The following is a 12,708-nucleotide window of genomic DNA, read 5'->3' on the forward strand; positions in this document are numbered from 1 at the left end:
CTTCAGGGAGCCGAGGCCACACTTCTGCCTCCAGTTCCTCTGAGAAAATGGACAAAGCCAGTGCACAGTGAGGCCGTTCGTACAAAGCCTCTGATTGGAGGCTGAACCGTAGTGCAGCAGTAGAACACTGTGCTTTGTGAGGCAGTCCCACATGGGAAGGTTGCCAGTTCAAATCCAGAGACCAACCTAAGTATGCCAGGCATGTGTTCATCCGTGATCTGGAGCTGGCTGAGCATGGATCGTGGCATCAGGACCCTTCCAGGAGTGCTGTATCCCTGTGTGTGGCTTACTCATGGCAGAAATAAATACTTATATTTTAAAAAATATTTGCTAGAGGGTATGTGTGCTCACCAGAGAGAGAGAAAGGGAGAAAGCACCCCCTTGGGGAATGGCCACACCGCAGTGCTTCTCCATTTGCCCCTCCTTTCAGGATGCCCTTTTTTGGGCATGCACGCACATGCACACGCACCCAGCGTGTTTCTCAAGCCACTAGGTCCGCGACTTGAACTGAACAGTCGGCCATGTGAGATCCAGCTTTTGAATCGTTAGGCCATGGGCTGACCCAATAAATACATTTTGAAAGCCTCGGGTTGGTGTCTCGCTGGTCTCCAACATGCCCAAGTCTTTTATGTTCCATATGCTTGCTGCAGTGCATGAAGGGGTTTTTTGGCTTTTTTGCGAGTTGTGTATATTCCCTCCCTCCACCCTCTAGAAATCCTATATTGGCCTTCACAATCAGGGAGCAAGGAGTTTGGATTACATACTTTAAGGACCGTCAGCACAGAGGCCTGGTGCGGTCTGGAGGGTCTGTTCCAGGGGCGCCCTTGTTTGCTGCTTCCTGCCCAGCCCCTGTAGTGGGAGGCAGGGAGTGCCAGACCTGCCCTGCCCTGGAGCAGTGGGGACAGGAGTGTGGACTCCTGGGCTGTAGCTCTTTCTGGCTTGTGCTTCTACCTCCCAACTTCTCTCTCTCTCTCAAAAAAAAAAAAAAAAAGAAAGAAAGAAGAAAAAAAGGTCCTGCCAGGAGGGTGTGGATGGCCCGGGCAGCAGCTGTGTTGCTCCAAGCCAGGCCTGCCTGCTCTTGGCCCCGCAGGAGGATGGGCCTCTTTGGAGGCTTTGTTCAGCCCTCCGGGCCCTCTCCTCCTGGCACCGCTTGGCTTAGAAAAGTAGGAACAGAAAGTTCTCCCTTCTCCTCGCCCCTCCCAGAGGCTGTTTCTCACCCGCACCTGTTCCCTCCCTCCCTGGAGGTCCCTTCCGCTGCCCCCCAGTGCCTCCACCCCTCAGCCTCAGGAGGACTGGGTAGGGAAGAGAACAAAGGACCGTGGCTTCTGCTAGCTCCTCTCGCTCCCTGCTAGCTTTACTCATCCGTGCTTTTAAAAATAAAATAACGATCACGATAATTAACTTTTATTGCTCACACGCTTGCTCTATGCCAGGCACTGTCTTAAGCATTTTATGGGCATTGCCTCACATAAAGTTTACACCAACTGGGCCGGTTCTGTGGTTAACAAAGCCGGATCCCATGTGGCTGACCCTGCGGTTCGAGTCCCGGACCCTGTGGCTTGAAAAACAAGCCTGGCATGTGTGTGTGCATGCCTTAAATCCCAAGAGGAGGGAGAGATGGAGGAGAAAGGCTTGTGGTGTGATCATGCCCCACTGGCGGAGGGGTAGCTTCTCACTTTCCCTCTCTCTATCTCACTGGCAAGTGCATGTACCCTCTGGCAAAAAAATTTTTTAAATGTACACCCATCCCAGAGATAGGTTCTCGGGTGTCCCTATTTTGCAAGTAGGGATGCAGACTGAAGTTGGTTAGTGACTTTGCAATCAGGGCCATGTCTCTGAATAACCAACAGGGCTCTGACTGCCAAGGTCTCCCATATCCTTCCGACCGTTCCCCCAGAACACTGACCCAGGAGCAGGCAGCTGGCCCAGGTGATCCGCCGGCGTCCCTGCGCAATCCTGAGGGAATACCTCTTTATCTGCTCTTGCTTCATAGTTCTATTCCGAAGTCCTGACACCTGATTCTGTCTCCCTCCCATTCAGGACCCTGCTGGGATCTTCGAGCTGGTGGAGGTGGTCGGCAATGGGACCTACGGACAGGTGTACAAGGTGAGACTGGTGGTCTCGAAGCGTGGCCCGCACTTCCACGGGGCCCTCTTGAGAGGAGTGGAGGAAGTGGGTTCCGGGCTGTGGGAGATGACAGAGGCTGGGCCCTGGGGGAGGAAGAGAGGACAGAAAGAGGAGAGAAGAGAGGGAAGAGGTAAGAAGTGGCACTTTGCTGACCTCGGCCTCTGAGGTTAGAACCAGGCCAGGGCGTGGCAGGAGCAGTGCAGCGAGTGGGGCATGGGCCAGGCGCAGGGAGGGCACAGGGCTGTGCCTCAGGGCTCACCCAGAGCTCAGCAAAGCTAGGGCTGAAGCACCTCCCAACTCCATGAGCGAGCCAGGACTTGGCACGGGGTGGGAGGGTGGCCTTCTGCAGAGGGGAAGTGTCTTCCTGAGCTCCCGCAGCCAGCCTCCTACCACGCTGGAGCCAGAACCAAGACCTTCTGCGTTTGAGCTGCCACAGAGACGGCACGTTCTCCGTAACTGGCTGTAGCTTTAAGCCTGGCCAGCCCAGCCCTGTCACGTGGATGGGGGAGCCGTGGCAGGGATGAGGATGTCCAGGGTGGACGCTGCCCTGAGTTCAGGCCCTAAACACCCAGCCGCTTCCGCTCCAGACACAGTGCTTGCTGTTTCCAAGGCCCCCTAAGCTCTGCAGCCCTGAGTGGCCGCTGGGACCACCTGCCTTTCTTTTACTTTCCTTCCCCCGTAAACTTTGGAAGACAGGCACCCCCTCATCTCTCACCTAGCTGTTGCCATGGAAATAGTAGCTCTGCGTGTGCCTGCCTCTCCAGGCTTGGGGTCTTGGATGACTGCTGGGCTAAAAATAACCCACGGGCAGGCTGTACCCAAGCCCATCCCTACCAGAGCCACCACCTCCCACCCTCTTTCCAGGAAGCCTTTCCTGCCCAAGCCTCGGATAGCTCCTGCTAGGAATTTCAGGTGGCTGGGGCACCCTGAAGAAGGGGAAGTTTCACCCAAGGGCTGGGAGTGGGGACATCAGCTCGGGTCACTGGGCCTGTGTTTCCTCAGTTCTCTAAAATCTCAGCTCAGTCTGTTGTGCCCTTCTGACAGCAGTGGAAAGCTGCACTACGTGGGGTTGTCTCTGGGAGAGCCCGCCTGTGCAGAGCGACTGGTCAGGAAGGTACCCCAGACTGTCTTGCAAATCCCCTCCTGTCTAGCCTTCTCCTCCCACTCCCTCCAGCCTCCACTAGGATAGAGACGCACCTCTCACTCCCCGCTCTAACTTTCATGCTGTAGAAAGTCCAGGACAGAGACGGGAACAGAACTCACGTGTCTCCGTCTCTCTGGAGTTTTTTGGTTTTTTTTTCCCCCACATTTTATTGATTCACAAAAGGTCTTAATGAATCAATATCACGTGCAGTTGCTGGGTACATGTCTATGAACACAAGTCTGACTTTAGGCAGAAACTCTGGTGAGTAGAATGAACATACTGTAAAGTAGCACCTCACTAGGGCTATATAGCTTACTGCAGTCATTAAGTGGGTATTTTTTTATGCATTTTTTTCATTTCAAGGAAAACAACTTTAGTTTTAATAGATCAAAATTTAAAAATGTTAAGAGAAGTTTGCTTAAGGCTTAAGGCCAGGAAAAAGGTTCTGTTCGAACCATAGGTAGATGAACCTATCAGCAGTTCAAGAAAAGATAAAAATCCTAAAATCTAGAAAACAAAGCATAGAAGAAAATCTCTGTAGAGCTTTATATGGGAGGAGACCCTTCATCATCATGGAGCTTATAGCTTAGAAGACCAGGTGGTTACACGCCCAAGAGGAGGGAGAGATGGAGGAGAAAGGCTTGTGGTGTGATCATGCCCCACTGGCGGAGGGGTAGCTTCTCACTTTCCCTCTCTCTATCTCACTGGCAAGTGCATGTACCCTCTGGCAAAAAAATTTTTTAAATGTACACCCATCCCAGAGATAGGTTCTCGGGTGTCCCTATTTTGCAAGTAGGGATGCAGACTGAAGTTGGTTAGTGACTTTGCAATCAGGGCCATGTCTCTGAATAACCAACAGGGCTCTGACTGCCAAGGTCTCCCATATCCTTCCGACCGTTCCCCCAGAACACTGACCCAGGAGCAGGCAGCTGGCCCAGGTGATCCGCCGGCGTCCCTGCGCAATCCTGAGGGAATACCTCTTCATCTGCTCTTGCTTCATAGTTCTATTCCGAAGTCCTGACACCTGATTCTGTCTCCCTCCCATTCAGGACCCTGCTGGGATCTTCGAGCTGGTGGAGGTGGTCGGCAATGGGACCTACGGACAGGTGTACAAGGTGAGACTGGTGGTCTCGAAGCGTGGCCCGCACTTCCACGGGGCCCTCTTGAGAGGAGTGGAGGAAGTGGGTTCCGGGCTGTGGGAGATGACAGAGGCTGGGCCCTGGGGGAGGAAGAGAGGACAGAAAGAGGAGAGAAGAGAGGGAAGAGGTAAGAAGTGGCACTTTGCTGACCTCGGCCTCTGAGGTTAGAACTAGGCCAGGGCGTGGCAGGAGCAGTGCAGCGAGTGGGGCATGGGCCAGGCGCAGGGAGGGCACAGGGCTGTGCCTCAGGGCTCACCCAGAGCTCAGCAAAGCTAGGGCTGAAGCACCTCCCAACTCCATGAGCGAGCCAGGACTTGGCACGGGGTGGGAGGGTGGCCTTCTGCAGAGGGGAAGTGTCTTCCTGAGCTCCCGCAGCCAGCCTCCTACCACGCTGGAGCCAGAACCAAGACCTTCTGCGTTTGAGCTGCCACAGAGACGGCACGTTCTCCGTAACTGGCTGTAGCTTTAAGCCTGGCCAGCCCAGCCCTGTCACGTGGATGGGGGAGCCGTGGCAGGGATGAGGATGTCCAGGGTGGACGCTGCCCTGAGTTCAGGCCCTAAACACCCAGCCGCTTCCGCTCCAGACACAGTGCTTGCTGTTTCCAAGGCCCCCTAAGCTCTGCAGCCCTGAGTGGCCGCTGGGACCACCTGCCTTTCTTTTACTTTCCTTCCCCCGTAAACTTTGGAAGACAGGCACCCCCTCATCTCTCACCTAGCTGTTGCCATGGAAATAGTAGCTCTGCGTGTGCCTGCCTCTCCAGGCTTGGGGTCTTGGATGACTGCTGGGCTAAAAATAACCCACGGGCAGGCTGTACCCAAGCCCATCCCTACCAGAGCCACCACCTCCCACCCTCTTTCCAGGAAGCCTTTCCTGCCCAAGCCTCGGATAGCTCCTGCTAGGAATTTCAGGTGGCTGGGGCACCCTGAAGAAGGGGAAGTTTCACCCAAGGGCTGGGAGTGGGGACATCAGCTCGGGTCACTGGGCCTGTGTTTCCTCAGTTCTCTAAAATCTCAGCTCAGTCTGTTGTGCCCTTCTGACAGCAGTGGAAAGCTGCACTACGTGGGGTTGTCTCTGGGAGAGCCCGCCTGTGCAGAGCGACTGGTCAGGAAGGTACCCCAGACTGTCTTGCAAATCCCCTCCTGTCTAGCCTTCTCCTCCCACTCCCTCCAGCCTCCACTAGGATAGAGACGCACCTCTCACTCCCCGCTCTAACTTTCATGCTGTAGAAAGTCCAGGACAGAGACGGGAACAGAACTCACGTGTCTCCGTCTCTCTGGAGTTTTTTGGTTTTTTTTTCCCCCACATTTTATTGATTCACAAAAGGTCTTAATGAATCAATATCACGTGCAGTTGCTGGGTACATGTCTATGAACACAAGTCTGACTTTAGGCAGAAACTCTGGTGAGTAGAATGAACATACTGTAAAGTAGCACCTCACTAGGGCTATATAGCTTACTGCAGTCATTAAGTGGGTATTTTTTTATGCATTTTTTTCATTTCAAGGAAAACAACTTTAGTTTTAATAGATCAAAATTTAAAAATGTTAAGAGAAGTTTGCTTAAGGCTTAAGGCCAGGAAAAAGGTTCTGTTCGAACCATAGGTAGATGAACCTATCAGCAGTTCAAGAAAAGATAAAAATCCTAAAATCTAGAAAACAAAGCATAGAAGAAAATCTCTGTAGAGCTTTATATGGGAGGAGACCCTTCATCATCATGGAGCTTATAGCTTAGAAGACCAGGTGGTTACACGGTGGCTCGAACCCGTGTCCGTGTCCACACCTACGACCAGCATGTGGATGGAGGGTTCTAGGCGTGATAACCAGGGCACTCTCCAGGGTGGAAAACTGGGGGAGACGTGGAGTCAAGCCCTCTCTGCCCCTCTACTCCCTGAGCACAGCTCCTGATTCCTCCCCGCCCGGCTTTTCCCACAGGGTCGGCATGTCAAGACAGGGCAGCTGGCTGCCATCAAGGTCATGGATGTCACGGAGGTAGGGGTGGCATGGGGTCAGGGGAGGGCCAGAGAGTTGAGAAGAGGGTGTGAGGGGAGCCCCAGAGCTCACCTCGTCCCATTCGCCTAGGACGAGGAGGAAGAGATCAAGCAGGAGATCAACATGCTGAAGAAGTACTCTCACCACCGCAACATCGCCACCTACTACGGGGCCTTCGTCAAGAAGAGTCCCCCCGGAAACGACGACCAGCTCTGGGTGAGAAGTGGCCCCTGCTGCCCTCCACACTGCCTTCCTGCCGCTGCTCTGGTGGGACTTGAGACTGGGCCAAAGCCCTTCCTGCCTGCCCTCCCTGCAGGCCCCGTCTCTGGGTCCGCAGAGCCCCAGACACACTGCAGCCTCTCAGCCTTGGCGAGGTACCATTGCAGGAGTCCTTGTGACTGCCCCACCCTCTGCCCTGACCAGTACCTCACTCCGGGTGACAGGCATGTAATAAACAGCGAGCAGTGTAACCCTGACGGCTGTCAGGAGGCTGGTCCCTCATTTCTCCTGCCTTCGAGCACATCTTCTGGGAAGGCAGCAGGGTTCAGATAGTCCAGGGCCCGGGGCTCTGTCCACACTCCTCTCAGTGCACAAGCCCTTCCCGATGATTATTTGAACCAGAGTCTGCTGTAGCTCTCTTGGGCCTCCCCCAAATTCCTCCCGGCCCAGAACATTCCCAAGAGTTATTCCCCTCCCTAGCCTGGGCACTGGTGCCAGTGGCTCTCCCAGCCTCACTCTTCATGAGACTGAGCCCAGCTCCTGCAGAGAGCAGCAGGGAGCTTAGCCATGGCTGTGGGCAGGTTTGGAGCTTGTGCCATGTCTTCCTTCCCGGCAGTGAGACAGACAAGTACTTACTAAGCGCCTTCTATGTACCTGGAAGAGCTGAGCATGAGTCATTGTCCCAGCCTCAGAGGCTTTTAGGCTTTTTAGGGACACACACAGACACATTCATATACACAAAGAAAGGTGAGTCTCAGGTAGGTTTACCTGCCAGGTGTGCACAGTGGGAGGTCGTTGAGAACTGGGGGCGAAGCATCAACCACTAGGCGCCCTCTTTTGGACCTGTTGGGCACTGTTTTCCTGTCCTTCCACTGTGCTGTAGTGTCCAAGGGACTTGCCCAGACTTGGAACACAGGCAAATTAGGTTTATTGCATATTCAAATATACATGTCCCATCCAGCCTTCTTCTGCACTGGATGTGGTTTTTATTTTTTTTATTTGGGGAGGGATTTGGTTTTTTTACTATAGGGCATGCACACTCGCCAGAGAGAACAAAGGAAAGCAAGAACCCCCTCCCCCAATGGGGATGGCCATGCCACAATTCCTTCTCCTTCATTCTCCTCTTAGAATTTTGGGTACATATGCACACATGCCCAGCGTGAGTTTTAAGCCACTGTGTCCAGAACTTGAATCGCAGTTGACTCTGTGGGAGTCCGGCAACATAACCATTACGCCATCTGCTGGTCCCTGGATGTGGTTTTAGTGAAAACACTAAAACCCCTGATTCTCAGGGGACTAATTGGAACCATCTTCCCATTTGGCTTCTGCCTCTGAATCTCAGTGGCTCTTCCTAGAGATGCAGACCAGGACTCATATCTCGGGCCTTGTCACTGTCCTGAGTGTCAGGAGTTTCTCCCAAAGTCTTCCCAGTGCTCTCCCACAGTTCCCTAGATAGACCTCATGCCCTGTCTTTGTCTCTAGCCTACCTGGAGAATTCAGATTCTTAGTCCATCTTTCCTCTAGCTCAGGGCTGACAAACTTTCTTTCTTTTTTTTTTGGAGAGGTTTTTGCTATAGGGCACGTGCGCTCGCCAGACAGATAGAGAGACAGAAAGTGAGAAATCACCCCCCAGGGGGGATGGCCACACTGTAATCCCTTCTCCTCTATTCTCCTCTCGGGATCTTGGGCATGCACGCACACATGCCCAGCATGAGTTTTAAGCCACTGGGTCCGGGACTCGAACCGTGGTTGACTACATGGGAGTCCAGCGACATAGCCATTACACTAATTGCTGGCCAGCCATTACACTAATTGCTGGTCCCAGGGCCGGCAAACATTCTGTGAAGGGCTGGATAGCAATTATTTCAGGCTTTGCAGGTCTTAAAAGGAACTTCAAGAACTTAGTGGAAAAAGGAATTAAAGTACAAGTTTACTTTGTTGCAAAAAATGTTTGACATTTTTGCGAAGTTTTTTCACATAAACATAATGAAGACCCCGCGTATTTGCTTTGTCACAACTGCTCAGTCCTGTTCTCCTACCGTGAAAGTGGCCACAGACCATACGTAAGTGCATGAGCGTGGCCGCGTATGGCCGTCGAGACCTTTATTTATTAGGTCACTAAAATTTAAATTTCATACCATTTTCTTTCTTTTTTTTTTCACCCAATAATTATTTAATTTTATTTACTATTATCTTTAAAATTTGATCAGAGAGCCAGAAAGGGAAAGTAAGAAAGCGAGCTGCCAGATCTGAGACTCGAACCGCACTCAGTCGTGTGGGAGTACGACACCTTAACCACCATGCCACCTGCTGGCCCCTCATATCATTTTCATGTGTCATGAATTATGATTCTTTTGATTTCTTTTCCAATGATAAACACTTTTTGCTTGCTGGTTGTACAGCAGCAGGCCCTGGGCCGGTGTAGTTAGCTGACGCCATTTTGGGATCTTGGCCCCCATGAGTATCTGATGAAAGCATCAGACCCTTCCTCAAGGAAGAAGCGCATACCCATGCTATTGCATCTACAAAGCCAGGGGCTCCATGGACTCCTGCTCTGGAGTCCACCCTGCCGGTTCTTCCCAGCCGTATTCCCTTCTCCTTTCTCTCCTAATCCCTGACAGGCCTGCAGCCTTTGTGAGGGGTCACAGGCCCTTGTTTTCCAGCTCACGCCAGTTCTAGCCCCAAGGCCCCGTCTTGCCCCTGGTCTTCTTCAAGGGGTCTGACAGGACGTGGAGGCCTTGCCTAACTGATACTCTCCCTTCCGGTACCGTCCTGGGCCCACAGCTGGTGATGGAGTTCTGTGGTGCTGGCTCGGTGACAGACCTGGTGAAGAACACGAAAGGGAACGCCCTGAAGGAGGACTGCATCGCCTACATCTGCAGGGAGATTCTCAGGGTGAGCTCAAGGCCTCGCCCCCTCCTCCTGAGCCACACCGCGGCAGCTGCTCTGGGGCGCAGACCCTCCCCACTTTAAGGAGCAGCTAGCCCCGGAGGGTGTGGGGAGTAGAGATGGGGTCTCGTCCCTGGGAGCTCAGACTGTTGGAGGAGAAGCTTCTCCATTTCTGGGTTCTGCCACTTCCCTGGGGCTTCACCTGGGACCACTCTGGAGAAACTCCCCACTTCAGCTCAGCCTGTGCTTGGGCGCCAGGTGGGGAGGGTTGGCTCCTTCAGCCCAGGCCTGTCCAAACCGCGTGTCCCCTACCCCCTCACCCTCTCCCACTCTTCTGCCCCAGGGTCTGGCCCATCTCCACGCCCACAAGGTGATCCACCGAGATATCAAAGGGCAGAACGTGCTGCTGACGGAGAACGCCGAGGTGAAGCTAGGTGCGCTGGCTCCTCCTGCGGCGGCGAGGCTTCTCACCTCCAGGAGAAAGAGGGGCTCTTTTCCCCTAGTGTCTCAGGTCCAATTAGCTGTCCCATCTCCTCCCCAGGCTGCCCTACCTCCTGCTAGAAACCCTTCTAGAGGGTTCATACCTGGCATCAGGTGCTGGGCAGGTCCCTCTAGGGAGATGGGCCTGGGATGCAGGCCCTCCATCCTTCCACCTTGTTTCCCCCCCAGGACGCAGGAAGATGGCTCAGACTCTTGGGGAGGTCGAGGGGTAGAAGTTGCACTAGGGAGGCCTGAGGAGGGCCGGGACCTCAGCGTGAGGCTAGCGGGTGGGCACGGCTGCCCTGCTGAGCGCTCCCTCCACATCTTCACAGTGGATTTTGGGGTGAGTGCTCAGCTAGACCGCACCGTGGGCAGGCGGAACACCTTCATTGGAACCCCCTACTGGATGGCCCCAGAGGTCATTGCCTGCGATGAGAACCCCGATGCCACTTACGACTACAGGGTACGCAGTGGTGACTGGGAGCTTGGGCTGCTGGGGTCAGGGAGCGGGACGATGGGTGGGCTGGAGGCAGAGCCTGAGCAGGGAGCAGAAGGAAAGGCTAGTGCTGAGCCGGCCCTGAGGGCTCGGGGACATGTTATGGCAAGAGGAGTATGGATGGGAAATGGGGTGAGTTGGAGGACAGTGGGGTTGGAGGAGAGGAGCCTCAGGAAGAGGTGTGGGCCAGAAGGGTTCTGGCTTCTGGGCAGGGATGGCTGGGACATTCACCCAACCCTTCTCTCCCTCCACAGAGTGACATTTGGTCTCTAGGAATCACAGCCATCGAGATGGCAGAGGGAGCCCCCCGTAAGTGCCAAGACTCAGGGTTCAGGTGGGAGAAAAGGGAAGACCCAGGGAGGGACTGTAGAGAGCAGGTGGGTCATGGGAGGTCACAGAGCAGGGTCCTTCGGGCCCTCAGCGTGGCGTCTCCTCTGCATCCAGCTCTGTGTGACATGCACCCCATGCGCGCCCTCTTCCTCATCCCTCGGAACCCTCCCCCCAGGCTCAAGTCCAAGAAATGGTAGGTGGCTGAGAGGTTGGTATGCCACGCCCCTCTTACAGTCTAGGACCCGCATGATAGGACAGCAGCTGTGGGTGGGGCGGGGTTGGCCAGGGGTTGAAAGGTAGAATGTGGCGGAGGGGTCTCAGCGGCTGGATGAACCGTCCACCCTCTTCCTCCTGCAACCCCCACCCCCTCTGAGGGCGCCCTCCCACCGTGAGCCTCCGCTGTGTCCAGGTCTAAGAAGTTCATCGACTTCATTGACACGTGTCTCATCAAGACGTACCTGAGCCGGCCCCCGACGGAGCAGCTGCTGAAGTTTCCCTTCATCCGAGACCAGCCCACGGAGCGGCAGGTCCGCATCCAGCTCAAGGACCACATCGACCGATCCCGGAAGAAGCGGGGTGAGAAAGGTCCGTGGGCAGGGTGGGAGGCGGGGTCTCGGGAGACCTTGGCCCTGCTCCTCCCGCCGTCCCTCGTGCTCCCCTCCCAGGCCCCAGCTCTGCGTCCAAGGGCGTCTCCTTTCCCAGATTTGTTTTTATTTCTTTTTTAGAAATTTTCACTATATGGGGTCAGCAGGTGGCATGGTGGTTAAGGCGCTGGAGACTCCCACATGGCCCCCTGTGGTTCAAGTTCCAGACCTGACGGCTTGCTTTCTCACTTTCCCTCCCCCCTCTCCCTCTTTCTCTCTGGTGAACATAAGTGCCCTATAGCAAATTTTAAAAAATAAAAATGATAAATAAGTAATTCTTTCATGAAAAAGAAAATGTCACTATAGAGCATTTATGCTCGCCAGAAAGAGAGAGGCAGAAAGTGAGAAATCAACCCCTAGGGTGATGGCCATGCCACAATCCCTTCTCCTCCATTGTCTTCTCAGGATTTTCAGCACATACACACAAGTGCCCAACGTGAGTTTTTGTTTTTGTTTTTGTTTTTGAGAGAGGTTTTTGCTATAGGGCGCGCACGCTCGCCAGAAAGACAGAGAGAGACAGACAAAGCGAGAAATCACCCCCCAGGGGTGTGTGGCCACGCCGCAATCCCTTCTCCTCCACTCTCCTCTTGGGATCTTGGGCACGCACGCACACGCGCCCGGTGTGAGTTTAAGCCACCGGGTCCAGGACTTGAGGTGGTCGACTACGTGGGAGTCCAGCGACATAGCCATTACGCTAACTGCTGGTCCCCCAACGTGAGTTTTAAGCCACCGGGCCGGGACTTGAACCTCAGTCAACCACATGGGAGTCCAGCAACGAAACCATTACACCATCTGCTGATCCCATCCTTGCCCAAACTTAGAACCTCAGATTGTTTTTCTTCTTTTACCATCCGGTCCAAGTCAGCCTTCCACACACACATTGCCCTCTCAGTGCGTGCAGAAATCTCGGGTTGAGCGCATGTTTGCAGAGGTGCATGTGCACACGCTGTCGCATCCTGCCCACCGCGGGTCTAGACCTAGCGCACACTCGCTGCTGTGTCCCGCCCACCACGGATCTAGTCTGTCTCTGTGCATGCCCAGACGTGGGACCCATTGTCCCCCATTGCCCCACAGAGGTGGGGCGACCTCGTACTTGGTGTAGACTTACTGATGTCCCCAGTTGAGCTTTTCCGAGTACAGGGTGGGGTCGGGGGCACTGGGTGAAGGAACAGCAGTGGTCTTCCCCTGCAGAGGAGACGGAGTATGAGTACAGCGGCAGCGAAGAGGAAGACGACAGCCACGGAGAGGAAGA

General features: G+C 54.3%; 1 protein-coding gene across 1 annotated transcript in view; it reads left to right on the forward strand.

Moving 5' to 3' along the window:
* Positions 1 to 12,708, forward strand: part of MINK1 (misshapen like kinase 1) — an 82,599-nt gene that overhangs the window by 54,912 nt on the left and 14,979 nt on the right. The window contains 9 exon segments of the mRNA XM_027773183.1: positions 2,041 to 2,106; positions 6,342 to 6,398; positions 6,489 to 6,614; positions 9,402 to 9,512; positions 9,850 to 9,940; positions 10,319 to 10,449; positions 10,737 to 10,791; positions 10,927 to 11,005; positions 11,222 to 11,397. Of these exon segments, the coding sequence (XP_027628984.1) occupies positions 2,041 to 2,106; positions 6,342 to 6,398; positions 6,489 to 6,614; positions 9,402 to 9,512; positions 9,850 to 9,940; positions 10,319 to 10,449; positions 10,737 to 10,791; positions 10,927 to 11,005; positions 11,222 to 11,397 (892 nt within the window).

This window comes from Tupaia chinensis, unplaced genomic scaffold (genome assembly GCF_000334495.1).
Source record: "Tupaia chinensis unplaced genomic scaffold, TupChi_1.0 Scaffold000330_1, whole genome shotgun sequence".
NCBI classification, from domain to species: domain Eukaryota; kingdom Metazoa; phylum Chordata; class Mammalia; order Scandentia; family Tupaiidae; genus Tupaia; species Tupaia belangeri.